Below are 20,527 nucleotides of genomic sequence, written 5' to 3'. Positions count from 1 at the left end.
GCATAACACATCCCGAGCAACAGCCACAATCGTAAAACAGCGAGCCAAAAGAAAGGAGAACAAAGAAAGAAGGGAAAAAGAACGCAACAATCATTGCAACAATGGTTCAATTTTGTCACTCAGCCGAGTTTGCAACACAACCACGTGGTTATGCCACGTGTCCGTTTAGCCGCCAATCAATCCGTGCAAAAACCGTGCCAAGATGCATTGAACGTGTGGTGTGTGAGTTCTAATTAGCTACTTCGCGAAAACGGATGCTTTGTTTTGATTGTTTTTTCGTTTTAATTTAATAACTGTTTATTGTAACTGTAACTGATTGTTTTGATGTTCATTAATCAACTTTAACTACGTTATTAATCAGTTCAATTTATAGGCCAATAATACTCGGATATCTTTGCACCGTTCGATTCATCTGAAGACGCTAGATTGTATCTTCTGTCAAATACGTAATACGGATTTTGTGATTTTAAAGAAAATTATTTATTCGATTTTCGAATTTTTTATGACGTTATGTTGTTACACATGTCACTCTCTTATGCTGAAAATTTCGGCTATTTTTAATGCTCAGTTAATTTTTTACAGCTATTTTGCTTGAACGTGATTTGGCTCATCGGCGATTTCTGTCTTCTCCAAAATTATTTGACAGCGAAATTTAAGTTTAATTAATTGTTCGGTAATTTTGCAAACAGGAAAATGTCCCAAGGGGCCAGATCTGGGCAATACGGTGGCTATGGCATCATTAGTTTGTAGGTTTTGGACAACATTTTTGCGACTTTTGGTGACTGCTAACCTCTGGCAAGAAGTCATCATTTCGATTGCGTTCGAGCTTCTAATTTTGTTTTTCACACAAAATTTGACAAAGATTCTTTGCCAAATCAATTTTTCAATCAAAGATCAATTTTTTGGAGCAAAGAAAAATCTACTACGACCTAAAGCACGTTCAAGCAAAACAGCTGTCAAACATTAACTGAGCATTAAAAATGGCCGAACTTTTAAACATGAGTGATTGACATGTGTAGCAATATAAAGTTAAATCCCGTTACTTATCTGACACAATGTACCGTATGTAACTACGTGTGATAGGGTGTAATGATGCTGGGAACAGTAAACGGTTGGATCTGCAACTGGCAATGCTACCACAAAGAGTCAAGCAATTAGTGTCGGGAAGGGCGAAGCTTTCAGGCCAGCGGAAAACGCATGCATGTAGTAGTAGTTAGAAAAATGTGACATCTAAATTTACCCGGTTCACCCGTCCACCCCTTTCAGAGAGAGCACTGACCAGCGGCGGGGGAGCGGCGGTGTCGTCAAGCGTTCAAGCAACGAGAGGCACTACTAGAGGCCCTAGCGGGCGATCTCGGCCCGAAACGATGCGGGTGCCGCACGCGAATCACAGCATCCGCTCGTCGATCCCGTCCAGGGAACGGGTCGTCGGAGACGGACACTGCGTGGTGGTGGCCAGCGAGACGGTCGGCTTGTCCGTGGCCCAGCACAGCAGGGCGTGCCTCAGCAGGACGACGATCGAGCGCGGCCGCTAAGCGTCGTCGAAGCGAGAGAATCGGTCGGAAAGGAAAGCGACATGCAGAAAACAGGGATGCGCAAAATGCTAAAAAAATGCAAAACCGGCACTCTGTCCCTCTCTCTCTCTCCCTCCCTCTCCCTCTCTCTCGCTCATTCTCTCTGTCTAGCGCAACGCAAACCGGAAACGCCAAAGGGTCGCGCGGGCCGCCTGGGTACTTACGTGCAGCGGGATCCGCTGGTTGAGCGACTTGTTTTTGTTCTTCTTGAAGGAGCACAGCAGCAGCTCGCGCATCCCCTTGCGGAAGTTGCGGCTGAGGAAGGCGTACAGCAGCGGGTTGACGCCCGAGTTGAAGTACGTCACTAGGAACGTGAGCGGCGTGAAGAGTGCGTTGAAGTTTGAATCACCCTTGTAGTCCGTGGACCTGCGGAGAGTGATTAGAGATTACGGAGGTGATCCTTAGAGCGGGTTGGGCTTTGAACGGTCCAAGGTCCGGCTTTGCCAAAAATGCTAAACTAAACTGAAGTGTCTAGTAGAGCTCGTCCCGGATAGCGTCCCGGCAGCAATCTGCGATCTTCATTTTTCTGAGTGTTTACTTGAGCGGCCAAAGCGTGTGCCAAATGGTGTCCTAATCAGGCAAGATGCTTAGGTGATAGCCCTGTCCTATAGACCCTCGTATACACAGTGCACGGGTCCACAGAAGTATGAACAATTATGTATAAAAAAAATAAACGGGAGCGTTCTTTAAAGAGGTGCGGTTTCTTGGTAAATGCGTGTCCAAAATTTCCGTGCTTGTTGAATGACCTTTGCTTTGCGATAAAATTGCCTGGTCCTGCTGCCCCTAGTGTCGCCAAAGGACATTTCTTCCCGGGCCTTCGTGGAGGTTAAAACAGTCGAAAAAACACATCAAAGCGACACTTCAAGACTTTTGACAAACCCCTCTAACAAATTGACAAATGTGGATCGAAGAGGGAACGTACGAAAGGAGTGTGTTCTACGTGTAAGTCTGAAGCTGTGTGCACATATCCTGTTCCTGTAACGGAATAGAAACCCGTTGAACGGATGGTTAATAGGGTTAAGTATGGAGGGCTCGAGATCTGGGAGTCTCGGTAACGTGTCCTTACAAGGGTCAATCCTAAAACAAGTGGGGATTTTATTTATTACCGTCACAATGGCCATAACGCGGGGTTAACAACGCTCTCGATATGGAAATGTGAAGGAATTTAATAACAGGACTACGACTATAAAACGTACTAAACGAGTCGTAACGTTCGTGGAACGTAAGTACTCTGAGAAGAGCCGTAAGGCTGTGCACGCTTACGCTTGTTGGGCAAATGCTTTCGAAGATTCATTTCACTAAGGACTTCCCGAAACAAGAGTGGATGCAAAAGCTATCTGGTAGTCGCGGACAATGATTGTCGGGATGGTAAATAAGTTTTCCGGTTCAACTACAGAGTACAGGTTCATATGAACGTATTCGAAGCTTCATTTCATTCGGTCACTTAATTCTTTGCTTACCAGCCAATTAGTATCGACGTGTCACAGTATATTTTTACAATTAAATATTTATGTTAGGATGGTGGATTACGATGGATCGCTAAATTTAAACGTGGTCGTTAAAGCCTTGAAGACGATCCACGTCAAGGACGTGCAAAACAGCAACAACATCTCAAATTGTACAAAAAATAAAGGCGTATTGGAAAATCGTTGAATGATTGATAGAGTATTAGTAGAAGCCTTGGGCCATGGGTATCCAATATTTTGACGTCACAAAGCTGTGTGCAAAACGGATGCCACAATCACTACAAATGGAACAAAAACACATTCAAATGCAACTTTCTCGGAAACATTTGGAGCGTTTTTGAATGGATAAAATGGATTTCATGCATTGGCTCATCACTCCTTTTTCTTCAGGACAATACACCCTATCAGAAGAGCAATTTGTCAATGGCTAAAATCCATGAATTGATTTCAAATTATTGGAGCATTCACCGTATTTATCAGATAGGGTGGCCTCTAGGGATTCCCATCTGTTTCCAGAACGTAAAAGAATCATGCGACGAAAGCGTGATGAGTTCATAACAGCTAAGGAAGCGTATTTTGCAGCCCTTCCAGATTCTCACTTGAAGCATAGAATTCATAGGCCGCGGCCGAGAGGAAGACGCTCAGACTGAACTTCATCCTCGTATGTGTGGCGGGATAATGGAGGAGCTGCTAGAGAACAGCGCATCTCGCATCTCGATAGGGGTACAACAACGGTCGGATTAACGAATTGGCCCAAGAAGCCGCTCGTCATTACTGCTGTTGATTACTGTTGACTCCAAGTCGCTCACTTGGTGAGAAATATTAGGGGTTTTAGTGAAACCCTTTCCTGTGCTGTGTTTAATGATGTATCTAGTCCCTGAGTATGAATCTCTAACTCTAACTGCAACTCTCGTCCGTCTATTCTTCATCTCGTGTACCGGAAGCGTATCATAATGGTCCCCTAGCCTACTGGACCGAACAAATTGAGGCCATTCCGAAGAAATTAACACGAACAACTGAACACATAAATTGGATCGATATGATACCCTGAGCTAGAGCCGTCTCGAGTTGACGTACAGATGGGCTTGAGATGAGCTTTCGGAAGACGTGTGAGACGTTGTCATGGTAATGAAATTAGACTTCATTGTAGCTATCCGAGCAGTTAATGATCCTTTGTTTGCTACACTTAGAAGTTAGACTCGTTTCTTCCGGAGCTTTGATTTTCACCATATTGTCGGAACGTAGTCAAATGGCATTTGACTTACACGGTTCGTTGGATGCTTTGGTTGTAACTGAGATGTGTATCCGTATCAAACTCGTAATCAGTAATAGAAGTATGTACGAAGAACACATCTAGCATTGAGAGTCATAAACTTGCCCAAAGTCGCTTGCAATTGTTTTTTGTTGGCCACTGCCTCGGTCTGCCTGGTAGACCCGTCTGCCCCGTCTACCTAGCGGTTATGCTAATCGACAGATTGGGTTTTTCGGACCCCGGACATCGATCGATCGATGGGCTACCTAATTGTATGCATCCTCCGGGAGCTTTTCGTGGGGTACGAAAACTTTGCCTGAATTATGCTGATTGGCCTCGCGCAGCTGGGTACTGGCCTCGATTAGGATGGATTTACAGTGCAAAAAAAGGATCCACAGGACGACGAGGACGCCACCGTCATCGATGATGATAAAATATGAATTATGCGTTCGCTTCGCACCTCCCCCCGCAAAATATCCCCAGCTGTGATGGGAACTCCGGAGCTACTTACCAGTACTGCCACATTTTGCGCGCGTGAAAGGGTAGGTTGCAGAGGGCGAAGGTAAGCACCACGACCATGAGCATCCGGATGACGCCCCGTCGGGCTCGCAGCACGTTGTTTGACGAGTGGGACACCTGGGTCAGCTGGGTGCCATGCCGCTGGTGGAAGCTATTCTGGGCCGGCCACGTCGTCACCACCACCTTATCTGATTCGACCGAAACCTGCCGGCCGGGACGAAAGAGACATGAAGTACATCAGTTTACGACAAGCAGCGGGGGCAATGGAAAATTAGACAAAATATCACTTGATCAACACACTTCAGCCCTGCACCCTGCGGTTGAGAGATATGCAAAAGAAATGACTCCGGGAAAAAGGCGCCACTTCCGGCTCGCACTACCGGAAGCGCGTGCGGCCATTAGCGCGATAAGCACTCTGCTCCTCTCTGCTCGGCACCCGTACCTGGCTCTCGGTGACACCGGCGGTTCGCTTATCGTACTTGCTGCTCGGTTTCCGGTGGAAGTTGCCCGAGTAGCTCGAGGAGGTCGTGTTCTGGAGTGCAATGTGCCGCTCGAGTCCCCGGGAGCTCTTCCACAGCGCGATCGCTATTCGGCTGTACAGCACCTGCACCCGGGTTTAGACGGAAAGGATTAGGCGAAGGACATACGGTTTTTTTTTATTTTCACAATCGCGGAACACTTTGCAGGGCTCGATAAAATCGAATGGTGGCCATCGTAATGAGCACTTACCGTCATGACCAGCAGCGGCAGCACGTACAGCAGCGCAAAGTTGATAATGTCAAACAGCTCCGAGTTGAACATCTTCCGGTTGACGATGCAAATCGTCTCCAGCTGGTCATCGCCCAGGTTGTTGGTGATGGTTCGCACAAAGATGAACTTCGGTATGGAGTAGACGGCGGAAGTGATCCAAACGGCCACTATCACCAGCTGCGGAAGAGCAAAACCCGAGCAGGATTAGAAGCCGCGGCAAACACGGCGTGCCAAATCGTTACGGGATCGGCGCAGCTTTTGGGTTAGCATTTATCGCGTAATAACAGTTTTTCACACGCGCCGTTTTTCCCTAACAGCGGCCCATTATCTCGGCAATTAGCGTGCGGTTTTTGGTTGATTTTTTCAAGAGCGAACGGACCTTTGATAAGTAATGGTATTTGCTATCCTAACCTGCGGAAACATTGAAGGAAAGCCAGACTCATGAGGCTCGTTTCATATGATTCGAACTAGTCTTAATACTATTAAATACTTTGCATATAGTTTTATATTTGCCAGCAAAGTACTTATTTTTGATAAATTACCTCAAGGGTTGCATGTTACACCTGATACTATCAACCATCACTGTCGAATAAATCACGCGTTTGGCTAGTGATGGAGTAAAGCTCCAGCCTACTCAGATCCATCCTTAATTGACAAACAATACTATGGTGTATGCTACGTTTTGACGTTCGATACCAGAGGGCGCTGCTACGAGCCTAATTTTGTTTTTGTTATGTTGGTACACTCTTCATGTATGAATGTAACGTATGTGAAGTTTCATTTCAATCGGTCATTTAATTTTTTTTTAAACCTTTTAGTATCGACATGTCACAGTATTTTTTACAACTGAAAAAATCAAGTATCGTGTAGTGGTTTAATTTTTATTTTTAAAAGGTTTACAAGCAAAGGAAAATTATGAACGAATTTTGAAAGTGTTGAAGGACTCTTCATTTTCAATTAGGGGGTTAAAAGAGGTGTTTCTGAGTTTAAACGTGTTCGTACTATCCTTGAAGACGATCCATGTCAAAAACGGCAAAAAATAGAAAACCCAAAATCATAGAAAAAATACAGGATGTCGTATTGGAAAATCGTCAAATCACTGAAAGGGATTTAGCATAAAGCCCAGCCATCTCATTGAGCAGTAAAACCAATATTTTGACTAAAGTATTTGGTTCTAGAAAGCTGTTTGCAAAATACAAATTTGTTAAAAAGGGAACAAAACGCATTCGAATGCAAGTTCATTTTTTACAAATCGCATTTTGAGTTCAAGTACTCATTTTGAACTTTTTCGAATGCATAAAGTGGGTTTTGCGCATTCAATTATCACTATGGATGAGGGTTGAGTCTATCACCATGATCCTTAAAAAAAACAAGATCAAAACAAACTATGGTGTGGATCTGGTTCTTCCGCTCCGAAAAGAGGTCGTGTCCAGAAATCACCCAAAAAGATGATAACATCCGTTTTTGGGATCCCTGCGGGATTTCTTTTGAGCATTTCGAATGGATTTTTTCGGGAGCATTTTGAAAATGGCAAAAATCCATGAATTTAAGTTGGAATTGTTGGAGTATCCACCGTATTCATCTGATTTGGCCCCTAACGACTTCCATCTGTTGTAAGTCCTTAAAAACCCTGTGCGGAAATCACTTTTCCTCAAATAATTACGTCATAACAGCCGTGGAAGCGTATTTTGAAGCCCTTCTTGTTTTCCACTTCTGGGATGGAATTTATAAATTCGAGTCTCCTAGGAATAAGTGTATTGATGTTCTGGAAGGCCATACTAAATAATACAGTGAATTTCAAACCATAAAAATGTGTCAAAACGTCATCGAACGTCAAAACTTAGTATACACCCTAGTATTTATAGTTCAACGAAAAAAACAATTTGGCAAAAAACGGAGTTTTCGTATAATAAAAAGTTGATGCCGAAATCCTGATACACACTAATTTGAAAAGTCCACCCCCAATTGGTCTAGTTACGAAACGGCTGGATGGAAACGTCCAAACGCTTCCATTGAGTTTACGGAAAATTTGCCCCATTATCTTCTGATGGGGCATGCGTTTATGGAACAGCTTAGCAGATACCCAGTTACCAGCGCCAGCTGCCGGCGAAAATGGGGGGTTTCCACGATGACCGTTTATCTTTGTTATCTGACCTGTGGAGGAGCTACGAAGCGGCGTGTGTGCGCTAACGAGCCCCAGACGCCGAGCGCCGTGGTGAAACTTTCACGTAGCCAACATGCCACGCGCTCGTCACGATCAACGGAAAAGGCTGCTCCTTTGGCCGGTGCATCTAAGCTGATTATTGCAGTTACCCGCCGCAGTTGGCAGGCGCCGCATTCGACGAAAACATGAAAAGCGCCCTGTTTGTCGCCAGGATTAGGGCGCAGCCGGGGGGGGCATCCTGTCAGCATCGGCCTCGGGTTGGCCTCGGGTTGGCCACGAGTAATTCTGTTTGCTCTGCTCCTTATCGATCGATCGGCCGGCGCGGATGGTGAATGCGGAGCAAATTGAAAATAAGACGATGTCCTTTCTTCGCAGCCTCATGAGGGATAACAATGGAACCGGTGGGTGTCTGTTCTCTTGCCGGGCACCAAGAGGGTTGAGTGGCGGCCCCAAAAGCCGTACAAGTAGCTTTTAGGGTATAAAAATGGAACCCATTGTGTCGATGGGCCCCTTGTTTGTTCAAACAAACGGCAAATAGCTAGCTGGTGCTGGCGCAAGGTGAACTAAAAATACTTCGGAATGTGTGTCAAACTAATTTTCCTACAATGTGGTTGAAAACATATAACCCTGAGCCTTGGCTATCTTATTGTACAGTTTGTTCGAAATCCCACCGCTGTCACTTGATTGCTCCGAGACATCGACGGATGAAGTGAATTGAATAATGAACGTATCGTTGCGAGCATCAAACTGAAGAGCACTTTTGTGTCGGATGCATATTTATATGCGCACACGTCGCTGTACCACCCTCTGGACATTTCATAGCACAGAGAACGTAGGAGAACGAACGAATGTTTCTATATTTGACATGTAACAAACCGTGTTTTACCGGGGAAGGAACACTGTACCTACCCTCAGCCGGCGGGATGTGAGAATCTGTTTGCACGTGATCGGATGGATGATGGCAAAGTAGCGCTCCATGCAGATGACGACCAGGATGAATATCGATGCCGTGTAGCTGAGCGAGTGCACGAACTGATACATCTTACAGAGAAAGTCACCAAACACCCAGCTGCAATGGAACGAAGGAAACGGAGAGAGTCAGATCGCAACGAGCGGAACGGTTCGGCGAAAGACGGTACGTAGTCCAATGGAATGGAACAGCTATGTTCCTGACATGGCGTGTCAATGTCGGGGCCAAAGAGGAGCTCATCTTGCCCGGGACATCCGCATATTGATCGGAACGTTGGAAGTGCATCACGTTTTTGGGATGGGGCGGCCGGAATCCGAAATTGTGAGGAACACCCAGAAGGTATGCTAAGGGTCCCGGTCTGTCTCTGCATTGCGTTTCCCACTCGATAATAAGCAACCGCCCGGCGTGTGGTTTATTTGTTTAACTTTCAGCGTGTTCAGCGACTTCGGGCGCCGCTTTCTCGAGTTTGTTTATCGTCGTTTCGGAAGGAGGCCTCCGGGCAATGGCCCGGGCATTGCGTTTGGCTCCGTATGTTTACTCGTTGCCTTGCTAGCTTTGGATGTGAAAAACCTTAGTTTTTTCCCCTCTGTATACTAATAAGCACACAATTATTCAATGGGTTTTCATTGATAACGACCACAATTGACGCTCCCGGCAAACGTTCAAAAACCGCACACAAGGCTCGGCTCTATGCTCTGGCGCTATGTTTATGTTTTGATTACGCGTGGCGGCGCAACAACAACTTCGCGTTTCCACGGGAGCCGCCGGGAACTTTAATGAACGAACAGAACGTATCTCGCGCCCCGACCAGAGGGAACGTATTATTTATGAAACTAATAAAAACAACCACATCATTGTTCGCGAATCGCTTTAATTCACCCCACGGGCCGGTGCGCGTGTCGGTTCCATCGACGGAGTTCGCCGGTCGCGAAATGTTATCTTTACCACCATTTCCCCCACCTGCAAGTCTTCGGAGGATCCGTTTTCTTTTTCCGCCTTCCGCACCGAGTGGCATCATACTTTATCTTGCCGTTCCTGGTCTCCCAACAGGGAAGCCTTACTTTCCCTCTGTTGGTTTGGTTTCCGCCAACAACCCGCGAGCGTGAACAATTCCCCGTCGTCCGGATCCGGGCTTTCAGGACACTCCCAAGGGGCAACTTCAGGATGCGGGAAAGACGAAATACGAACGCCGCCGAGGACCGCAAAGCACCGAAAGTCAAGAGCATCGAGTTGCGCGGTGATCGTATTACGCTGAAGTTTGAAGAAGACGGACACGACGGCGCGACAGTTGGGCAGAAAATTGGATACCATCAATCTGTGCGCCCCCCGGATTGATACACTGCTTCTTAAGGAGCTCGCTACGCTCACTTCAATTATGCTCGCTAATTAGGCACGAGGATTATGTTTTCGCAAACTCACACGGGGTCGGCGGGGTCCCCGAAGTTTTCTTTCTAAAGTACCTTCTTACCAGCGCACTCGGAAGTAGTGCTTTCGGTTCCAGCTCTCCAAACTATGCGTTTGGGAATCCGCTTCCCAGAAGGCGCCCATGTCCCTTGGCAGCTGGCGGTGGGGCTAAATCGGAGCATACCCACCCCCGGACTCATTAGTTAGAATTAGTTTCGAGGGCGAAAGGGGCGGCCACTTTCAATAGGAGGTCTAAAGGATTAAACTGTTGACTGAGAATGTAACCTTCTTTGATGAACGGAAATTAAAGGCAAAGGTTGAGATACCGCATAAGTATTTTTGCGTCGGCCCTCCTTGGAAGAAGCTGTACGATACGAGTGGACATTGACCCAGGATGCTTGACAAATATAGGAAGGAGCCTAGAAACAGCTGAATGCATGAACTGTGACTTGAACATACGTGTTTGCAACAAAGAGAATGAGGACAGTTCTAAGGTTGAAAACCTTGATCCGGGTTCGAGAAGAGCAAGGATGTCCTTGGAAGAGCTTTCTCGGTGTTTGGAAGAAGTGATTGAATTGGCAAGGAAAGTGGCGTGAAAAGAAGGCAGGCCTAACTTGTTAAGGCACTTGCCACGTTAACTTGTTAGTAATTGCATAAGTTATGAGATTGTTATCAGATTGTCCCATCAAAAAGGCAAAAATATGATTGAAGTTTGAGCAGTTGTCATGCCGATTGCATAACTTCGGGCGTTAAAATAGCTTCAAATATTGAAAAAAAACAGTAGTATTCCTGAACGCGTGTATTAGAAATAAAACGTTGAGTTTGACCAAACAACATGCAAGGCAATTAAACAAATTTAAAACGGTCGCTCGGTTGGTCGTTTCTTCTGGAAACCATCGATGTCTTGACCTTGGCATAGTCTTGTCCTTGGCAGCCGCAGCCTTGGAACTTGTTTGATAAATATTTATGCTTTCCAACCCCCTCCCCCTGCACGTAACATAAAGCATTTGCGAACGCAAACTACGACGCAACAGCTTTGACAGCACCGAACCGTGACAGTAATACGAAGGCAATCCCCAAACATCAACGAGCGGGTTTCCTGAAATCGAGTCTCCAGCCGTTCCGATCGATGATTTGACTTCTATTTATAATTAAAAGTCGTTCCCTGGGCGCAAAGATTCATTGGTCGCGAAAACGTAATTATTGTGGCCCAGCGTCGTCGTCGTCGCCATAGCGTCGTCGTAAAAAGGCTCGTAAAGGAGCGCGAAAAGTACACACCGGGATTTGGGGCAGCCTTGTGTGCTCCATTAATTTTTATCGATTAGATTTCGATGCGAAGTAGCGACTTAGACGCGAAACAACTCCCTTACACTTTCTCTCGCTCTCTCTCTCTCTGTCTCTGTTGAAGCTGATTTTGTGAAATCAATTATTTCCGAACCGAAATCCACGAGTTCGTCGATGGTCCGATTCCTTGGGCAAAGCAGCAGCACCGAAAACACGACATTTCCACGGCAGGTCCGGTCATTCGGTGATGGGGTGAAATAAATAGTTCGCCTCTCGCCACCGGCACAGTGGAAACTTACCTTTCGATCAAATAGATGGTCAAGTTTTGCATCACACAAAACACCCCCACGCAGAGGTCCGCCACGGCCAGGTTGGCGAGGAAGAAGTTGGTTATCGAGCGCAGCCGTCTGGAGAGCGTCACGACCAGGATCACGAGAAGGTTTCCTGCGAAATGCAAAAACAAACCGAGAGCCGACGAATTAGGTGGAAAAGTGACTTTGAAAAGGATCGGAACGGCCGACGGGCGTCGATCGATGGATGACACGCCGTAGCTGACGGGAGCTGTCGGTTGATCCGACATCCTCGTCCCGAGTGGGTTGCCCAGCCATCAAGAAACACCATCTGAGAAGGGTTCACATTCGCCCGTCCAATGGGACACATTTCATGGCCCGGGGCCAGGGGACTTGCCAGAACCCGATAATCTTCCCGAAAGGATAATTGAAGCACGCGAAAGACGTAGACGGGTCGGAACGACGATGTGAGAGCTTTTTTCCCCGTTGATTTCTTAGATGAAAACGCATCTTGAAGTAATTTGCGGAATGGTGGAACCGAACGACTGTCGTGGGTCGTTCCGGTTCGCTGACGTCGATAATCGTGGCTGCCATGTTAAAACAAAAAAAAGGGGCAACGGATGGGGTCCGGGAACCGGGAAGCTGTACGGCGAAACATCACACGAGACCGTGATCAACGTCGGCTCCGGTCACTAATGCGTGCGACTGTTCTGTTTCACTAATTGTGAGATGCCCTTTCGGTTATCTTGTCATCCCAGTCGACTCTGCCGACGACAGGATGTGATTAAGCGGCGGAGGCTTCGGCGCACCTTGATCCGGGTTCGGTACACGCCCTTACCCTTGCGCGTTTCATGCCGCTTAATTTTGACACACTGTCACAACTCGTCCGCACGATTTGACTCGAATTACGTGGCTTGCCGGTCTGCGGCATATTTAATCCGACCGGGGAACATGACAACAACAAGTGATTTAATTTGGCTTCAATTCGGATTTTAATTCAATCACGTAAGCCTCGCATCCAGCTTGGGTGGATAAACGGCATCGGCATCGGCATCGCGTCGGTTCATTTTTTTCGGTGCCAGTTTTATGGCACAAGCCGTCATAAATCTGTATCCGCAGCATATGTGGCCAGCGCGTCGTCAAACCACTGGCTTACCGAATCGGTGTTCATGAACCGACTGATGATATCGGAGTCGTGCAACCGAAATGAGAATGACCACATAGTAATTGGACCGGGACGGCTCTAATGACACCCACAATCGCGGGTTCGCCATAAATCAAGATATCACTTTTCCCGGACCCCGGACACCGGATATGCGGAGGGTGATTGGACAGAAAATGGACGGCTCCCTGTGGGCCGTGTCTGATGAGAGTCGAACCGCACCAGGACCCCAAATCCAAGAGCAAACCGAGGAAACAGTGCGCTCTTCGGTGTGCCAGATTGCGTCCAACTGTTGCGGGTGAGTCGTTCTCAGTAAACATAGCGATAAAGGCGCATGGCAGTTGGTCGAAGCACAACGTCATCAAACGGGAGGCAAAAGTTAGACAAACGGATCAAATCAGCACCCTCGTTCCAATGCGAATTGGTTTGGTTCATCTTCGATTTTGGTCTACTCCAACAAAAAAAAAGAATGGCAAAGAATCTGTATCAAATCTTGAAAAATGTTCTCCGAGGGTTAAAAAGGAATGACGAAGGGCCACTTTCGTTCCAATGTGAAGGTTTTGTTTACAGTTTTCTTCGATTGCAAAAAGTTCGGGTCGTGGGACATCATGAGTTCTTGCCAAGAGGTAGAGCGGTCAGTTAGGCATATTAGTGCAAATTATTCGCCATTTGCCTGAAGCAATCCACCACAAACGGGCGGATTTGTGGGAAAACAAAAATAGGCTCTTGCGCTTCTTCTCACACATCGTTGGTTCTATATGAATTTTTATCCGAAACAACACACTAATGATGCCAAAACCACCGTATTTAACAGATTTGAATACGGTGATTTTTTTCCTTGTTCCGGAAACTGCAGAGGGCCATGAAAGAACGACGCTACGCTACTATTTCGGAGATACAGACGGCTTCGAAGGAAGACCAAAAAGTATCGAATAAGACCACAAAAAATAGTTTTTGAAGTGCTTCGGATTATTTTGAAGGGGACAAAAAAGATATTTATGAATAAACCAATATCCAGAAAGTGCGCGGAAAGAATATTGAATACTTAATTTAAGGCACTTGCTTATTTCGGTAAGTGATTTTAATCGTAGAGAAACATTTATCCGTAAGTATTTACTTATGAATAGTGAAATTGTACCGTACCGTGTTTCTGTTGGGATGGGTTCGAATGTTTGGGATACATTATGATGGGTTAAATTCGTGTCAATTCCAGAAATCTTGATCTTACTCTATCTTAGAAGTGTTGATGCCAGCACCAAATCGAGAAATGAATGACGCATTCAATGGAGATGTTTGTTGCATTATTTGTGGTCCACCCCGTTCTTCGAAGACCAAAAAAGAATTATATGTGGCATGTTCACGGGTTTTGTTTTGGAGGGGCAATGGTTTTACTGTTTGGTGATTTCCGCCAAACAATGCCAGTAATTCCAAGATCAACGGCTAAATAAACGCTTTCCTCAAACCATCGAATCTGCGGCGCTATGGGAAGAAACTTCAGCTTACAACAATAATTTTAGTTGCATTGCTTAATACATCTGCTGAAGATTTTTCTGAGCGATTGCTGACCATCGGCAATGGTCGAGTGTCGACGAATTAAGCGGATTGATTTCGTTTCCTCAGAATATCCGTAACATTGTCTTATCGAAAGACGAACTCAACACACTATCTTCATAAATCATTTCCAATTACAAATATAGTAAATGGTTGAGTGAGTGAGCAATATTTTCGGCTGATAAAGATGTAGATGTCCTGAGCTACATAATTCCGAAAAAGATCATTGAACAATGTATTCATTCAAATCTATTGACTGTGTAACTAATGAAAATTGAGCCACCAGCTATCCAATTGAATTTCTAAACTCTTTCGATGTGTCTGGCTTACCACTGCACAAATTATTTGAGTTTAAAAGACTTCAATTTCCGATCCGTCTGGCTTTCGCTATGACCATTAACAAATCACAAGCCCAATCCTTGAAAGTTTGTGGTCTGAATTTGGAAAATCAATGTTTTCCCGTGGTCAATTATACGTGGTCTGGCCCGTTCTTCGAAGACAAAAAAAAATTATATGTGGCATGTTCACGGGTCGGAAGACAATCTGCGTTGTTTGTTTTTTGCACATGATAATAAAAAAAGTAGTGTATCCCAAAAAATCTAAAAAAGTTTGAACAAATTGTATGCCAGCCAACCGCAGACCTTTGAAGAACTGAAGGCTAATATCACAACGAAAGTTGCTGCTATTACGTCCGAAGAACTGTCAAATACAATAAAAAATGCCCTAAAAATTACCACTTTTTTTGTTTGTCCAATAGATCCGGTAATTTGATCGATATTGTATTCTGAGAGAATCGAACCATTAACGGAATTCTATACCCTAGATATTTACCATTTAAATAGTATGGGTCCTGTACAATAACGATGCTTCAGTGTTTTTATTTTCAACGTGCAGTACATTGGATTAGCTCTCAGCTCAGTTACGTAATGTTTCAACTTACGTGTACGTGAATATTGAAGTACCTAAGCCTTGAACAAAAAAGGAACCTGACATCGTTTATGATACTTTCGCGTAATTGATGATGATGATGAGAATTTAGGATCATTTCAAGATAACTCAAAAAAAAGGTTTAATAAATAGAGGTCCGAATAGAAAAGAAACGTCCCAAAGTACAGGAAAATAGAAAAAAAGTACACCACACACGACTGGCAGTGGCTTGCCATTCGGCCAGAGGCCGACAATGTGAAGCGGGTCTCAAGGAACAGTGGAAAGCTCGTCCCAAAACCATTACTCACCAAAGAAGCAGCAACAAAATACGAGCGAATACAGGGTGATGAATATCACTCGTACGTCGGTCCGATCGAAGATGAACTCCTTGTGGACGAAGTTGGGAAATGGGTGCGTCAGATTGAGCGCCCCATTTCCGGCCGCCCCATACTCGAGCGTTCCGTTGACGTTGAGCAGCGCGGTCGTTAGTGGCGGAATCGCCGAGCTGTTGGTGGCGCCGCTGTAGTTGGCCACCCCGAACCCGTAGGAAACGGTGGCTACCGGGTCGGTGAAGGATGGGAGCGCCAGCGCCGTGGAGATGTTGGCAGTCCCGGTCCCGTTTCCCACGGGCAGCGCCAGCAGTCCGCCGACGGTACCGAGCTGACTCAGGAAGCCACTGGAGGTGAAGAAACTCATCACATTGAGCGAACCGGTGCCGTTCGGGGTGTAGGTGCCGTTCGGGAAGTCTATCATTGCGTCGGCGACAAGCACTTCCGGCGTCGTCGTCGTCGTCGGCGACGCAATCTCGCCCGGCTCCTTGGTACGCAGAGTGTTTCCACTTTCACTCACGTCATCCGGAGTGGCGCGGTTCGGCAAGATGCTTCGGCTGTGTTTACAATAGCTTCAGCCTACAGCCGACCGTTGGCATGTGGCCGTAAATGTAGAGGGCTCCTATCGGTGAGTGCCCGATGTGCAGCGCCAACGGATGTGAGTTGGCGGCCCGTTGCAACCCGTCCACCGGCAGCCACCGTAATTGAGCGGGAAGCGGTTGTTCCTCCGGCAGACGGCTGTCATTACGCCACCTCACCACCACGATCCCTGTCGTCGCCGTCGTTCTCGCCGTGCCCGTTAAGTGAGTCGATTACCTGGTGCGTTGGGGGGGAAGAGAATGGTGTAAAAATTATCAACTACCTGCAAGTGGCATAGAAACAGGAACACCGCCGCCCCCCGGCATCAATCCATCATCGATGGAGGCGCCTGGTGGCCCTCGTGGTGCGATGGAGGCGCATGGTACCCCACGGGTGGCGCACGCAACGGCGACGGTGATAACGGCACCGGGGCTGGTAATGAACATTTAATTTCATTATTCCACCACTCGGGTTTTGTTTTCGAACCGCATAAAAACCGAACGTCAGCCTAGAGCGTACGCAATGTCTGGGAATGATTGGTATTTTTAATGTGCATTTGAACTTTGAACATGAACGCCAGACGAAGAAGCCCGGTCTGGGTTGGAAATAAATCATTCGACGAATATAAACGAAAACGCCCGCCGTAAACTTCAGCGCCTGAAAACTGCCACCCTCGGGGTGGTGGCAGAATTTTCTGCCCCCGGGGTCGTCGGCTCCTGCTGTGCGTAGCTCCTGCTGTGGGCCTCCGGGCAGTTGCGACAGTTGTGCCGGGTTTTCAGCGAAACGGAAGTGTTGCCTCAACATACCACAAGGTATTTACTGGGCGAAAGGTATGCATAAATTGTGGTGGAAAAAGGCAATCAAAATAACTTCACCCACAGCATTCCCGTGGGATGAACGAGAAAAGATAATAAAAATGTTACTGGCAAACCCATAACTCTCCGCGGTCTCAAATATTGGACAGGGAATGCTACATACTTCATCACGAGTGATTGGTAGGCGTCAGAACTAAAAGGGATCTTAAGTATGGGCTCTGGGTTGTTCAATATGTTTTGCGGTTCAATAACAGAGGGGACTGCTACTGGCCTAATTTTTTTTTGGTTACATTGATATACTCTTCATATGAACGTATGTGAAGTTTCACTTCAATCGGTCACTTAATTTTTTTTACAAGCCATTTAGTATCGATTTTTTTTGTCACAATATTTTTATATTTGGGACGTTTTGGTTGGCAACCGAAACTTATGAACGAATGTTGAGAGTATATAAGGACTCCTCGTCTTTAATTAGTGTAGTGAAAAAATGGATTGCTACATTTAAACGTGCTCGTAAAAGCCTTGAAGACGATCCACGCCAAAGACTTCCTAAAACAGCAGCGGTACCTAAAATCGTAGAGAAAGTTCAGGATATCGTATTGGACTTGAATTGGACAGGAATTGACGAGTGACCAATATTTCATAACATTAGCAATATTAATAATTAATAAACCAATATTTTGACCCAAATATTGAGTAATAAGTTATCGAAAATTTGAACTTAAAGAAATGTTTTATTTTCAATGAAGCAATTTTTTCACAAAAAGGCAGAGATCGAGCTTAACAGTTAAATAGACATTCAAGGCCACTGTCTACGCCATTGGTCAAATCAAGCCGCACCGGTTAGAAACATAAAAGATCGTAGTCCCGTGGAAACGTAGTCTAGCCAACAGTTGATCAATTATTTTCCTTAACGATGTATAAAGAAGGGGGCCACCATACCGACTAAATGGCAGTATTTATTATCATTCACTGAACTTTATCATTAAAACGCCAATGTTGTCACCAGAAAGCAAATACCTACAGCGAGGAACCTGTTGAGCGGAGCGGTCGGTTGGTGGTGGCATGAACCACGCTCATCAGCGTTCTGGGTGGGTAATGGTTGGCCATTGTGGGTTGGTCGATGGCGAACAACAACATACTTTTGTGGGGGGGGAGGCACAGTACCGAATAATGTGCCACATGCGGTGGCGTGCGTGTTGGTGGCCATGGTGTAATAACTTACTCATGTCGCTACTCTCTTACGACAGCGGTTTCCTGCCACCGAACCCCGACGTCAGCGCAAGAGATGCGTACCACGGACCGGAACAGGAAACAGGAGAATGATTTATTTTTGGCCATCTTGGAAGCGGATACGAGAGAAGCAACCAGCCCCAGCACCGACTGCGCCGGGTGAACGTTTCAGTAGCAGTGACAGTCGCCAAGAGTCTTCTGACGGTGGCAAGTATGGATCTATCTTTCATAACGTAACCTTCCAGGCGACCTTCGGCACTGTCAGAAGAGCGCCAGCCACAGGGCGTCCTGCCACGCTGGAATAACGATTTCTGACAGATTTCGGAAGGCCCCGGAACTGGGCGGAGGTTTTCGTAATGGCGCTGCCTAGCATTGTTCCTAGATGGCTTATTTACTCGAAACACTTTCGTACTGGCGCCTTCCGCATGGGATTTGGAAGTGGAAAGAAATTAGTTTGATCCCACTTCCCAGTCGCTGTGGATGACTCGCCGACGAACGATAGTACGGGGCACGGGGAAGCTGTCTTCCACTTCCAGGGGCCTGACAATTAATTAATGTGTGTTCTTGAGGGTTATGAATATTACGAGCCATAATTTAGCGAAGAGTCCTTGCGGGAGAGCGCTCTCATTTGGAAAGGACATCCGGCACTTGATTTCAATTTGCGTCGCTGCGTATGAAATAATCGGCTAAGGCCAGGCGCTTGTACGGCGAATGAAATGACGGAACTTTCGCAATCCGTGAGTTTTGTCTCCATTCAGGGTAAGCTCCTACACTGAATGTCTGTTAGAAAGCTCGCTTGCCATCCAAAAAACACTTCCGGCGCTCATCAAAGTACCATTGAAGGTGCCAGGACGCGACAGGACTCCAAACAGCCATTATCGAGCGAGAAGCTCTATCTTTTATTCATGTTAAGGGACGCTTCGATAAGGACACGTGCTGCGTTTGGATCACGCTCGGCAAGGTGTTGGCTTCATTTTGGTCCTCGGGCACCGCACCTTGGCTGATAAGTGTCCGTTTCGACATAACATTCAGGCTAACCGATTCCTTTGAGATGGAAAACTATCCCGAAACCGGGCTGACTGACAGTGCCATCCATTTTCCGCGCAGTAACTGACAGCACGTAAACAATCCTCGCGTTTCGGCTTCAAATTAGGGCTTAGTATCTGTTCGAGTACTGTGGTTCACCGAGACTCTGGCGTTGCATCCTTCATTTAAGAGCATTCCGCTATCGCCGACCGGAGCTCATCGTAACGAAGCGAAAAAGTTTGGGAAATTGATCGTTAAACTTGGCGCAAGCGTTAAACGTAACGTGCTGTATCGGTTTCGATGCGAGAGAGTGTTAGCTTAGCGAAGACCATGAACCCGGCGGAAGACCATGAACCTGATTGGAAGGAAGTCCTACGTACGTTATTTTTAGACAGCGATTGATTTTATTGAGTTCTCATTACAAATGTGAAGAAGCAAAGGTTCGAATCCTAAGAGGTAGAAAAAGTTGCGTAAGCTATCAGGTGGAACAAGAGAACTTTGGGAATCGAAAACGTTGAGACATTAAACAGGCGATTGATCGACGATTAAGTAATTGAAATATAATAGCGTTCGCGTCGCACAGTTTCGTGTGATTATACAATAAAACTAGATCAAACTATCTTTTATTGAACAAACTATCACTTATTTACTTAGTTTAACAATGTTGTCAGAACCATTATTGTGGCCTTGATGTACGATGTATGATGAGCAGATCTTTGTCGAAATTCAGTTCTGTTCATGTTTCATGTGTCATATGTTGATGGGTTCTCCAATTACTGCTCGCATACGTGTGACTGATTGCGACTTGACTTTCATATATAGGATAAGAAAATTGGTGCATTTAGGATTGACCTTGTTCGTTAGATTTGATTCCAAAAGAACGGTCTTTTGGTGTGGTTACCCCAATTGCAAGCAATTGACTTCTCTTACAATTGCTTCATTAATTTCTTCATAAATTATCTACAGATATAAGTTATCTTCCTAAGTTTAAGTAAATTAAGCTACATGGGTTATCATCAGCATTCGAAAACAACACATTAAAGTTTTTTTAAAGTTTTGTTGAATTCGTATATCGAAACATATTTTCAGCATTGTTTTGTTACAATAAAACGAAGCAGGACTAACTAATGTAAGAGTGCCATAGAGCAATGGGAAGAACTGCATGTGCCAACGGTTGGGAGTCAGTGTGAATATTGAAGACGCCAAAAACATTAACATTTTATGGCTGAATG

General features: G+C 45.8%; 1 protein-coding gene across 1 annotated transcript; it reads right to left on the bottom strand.

Annotated features, from left to right (window-relative positions):
• Positions 1-1,387: 1,387 nt before the first annotated feature.
• On the bottom strand, positions 1,388-16,066 carry LOC131207676 (trissin receptor). Its single transcript, XM_058200300.1, has 8 exons — positions 15,622-16,066; positions 11,683-11,827; positions 8,635-8,794; positions 5,541-5,738; positions 5,254-5,415; positions 4,804-5,015; positions 1,739-1,940; positions 1,388-1,531 (listed from the first exon to the last, which is right to left on the bottom strand). The coding sequence occupies exons 1-8, from the start codon at positions 16,064-16,066 to the stop codon at positions 1,388-1,390; spliced, it is 1,668 nt and encodes a 555-aa protein (XP_058056283.1).
• Between the last annotated feature and the right edge of the window lie 4,461 nt (positions 16,067-20,527).

The sequence above is a fragment of the Anopheles bellator genome, chromosome 2, assembly GCF_943735745.2.
Source record: "Anopheles bellator chromosome 2, idAnoBellAS_SP24_06.2, whole genome shotgun sequence".
NCBI lineage: Eukaryota > Metazoa > Arthropoda > Insecta > Diptera > Culicidae > Anopheles > Anopheles bellator.
The sequence above is the reverse complement of the archived record's forward strand: the minus strand, read 5'-3'. Positions and strand labels throughout refer to the sequence as shown.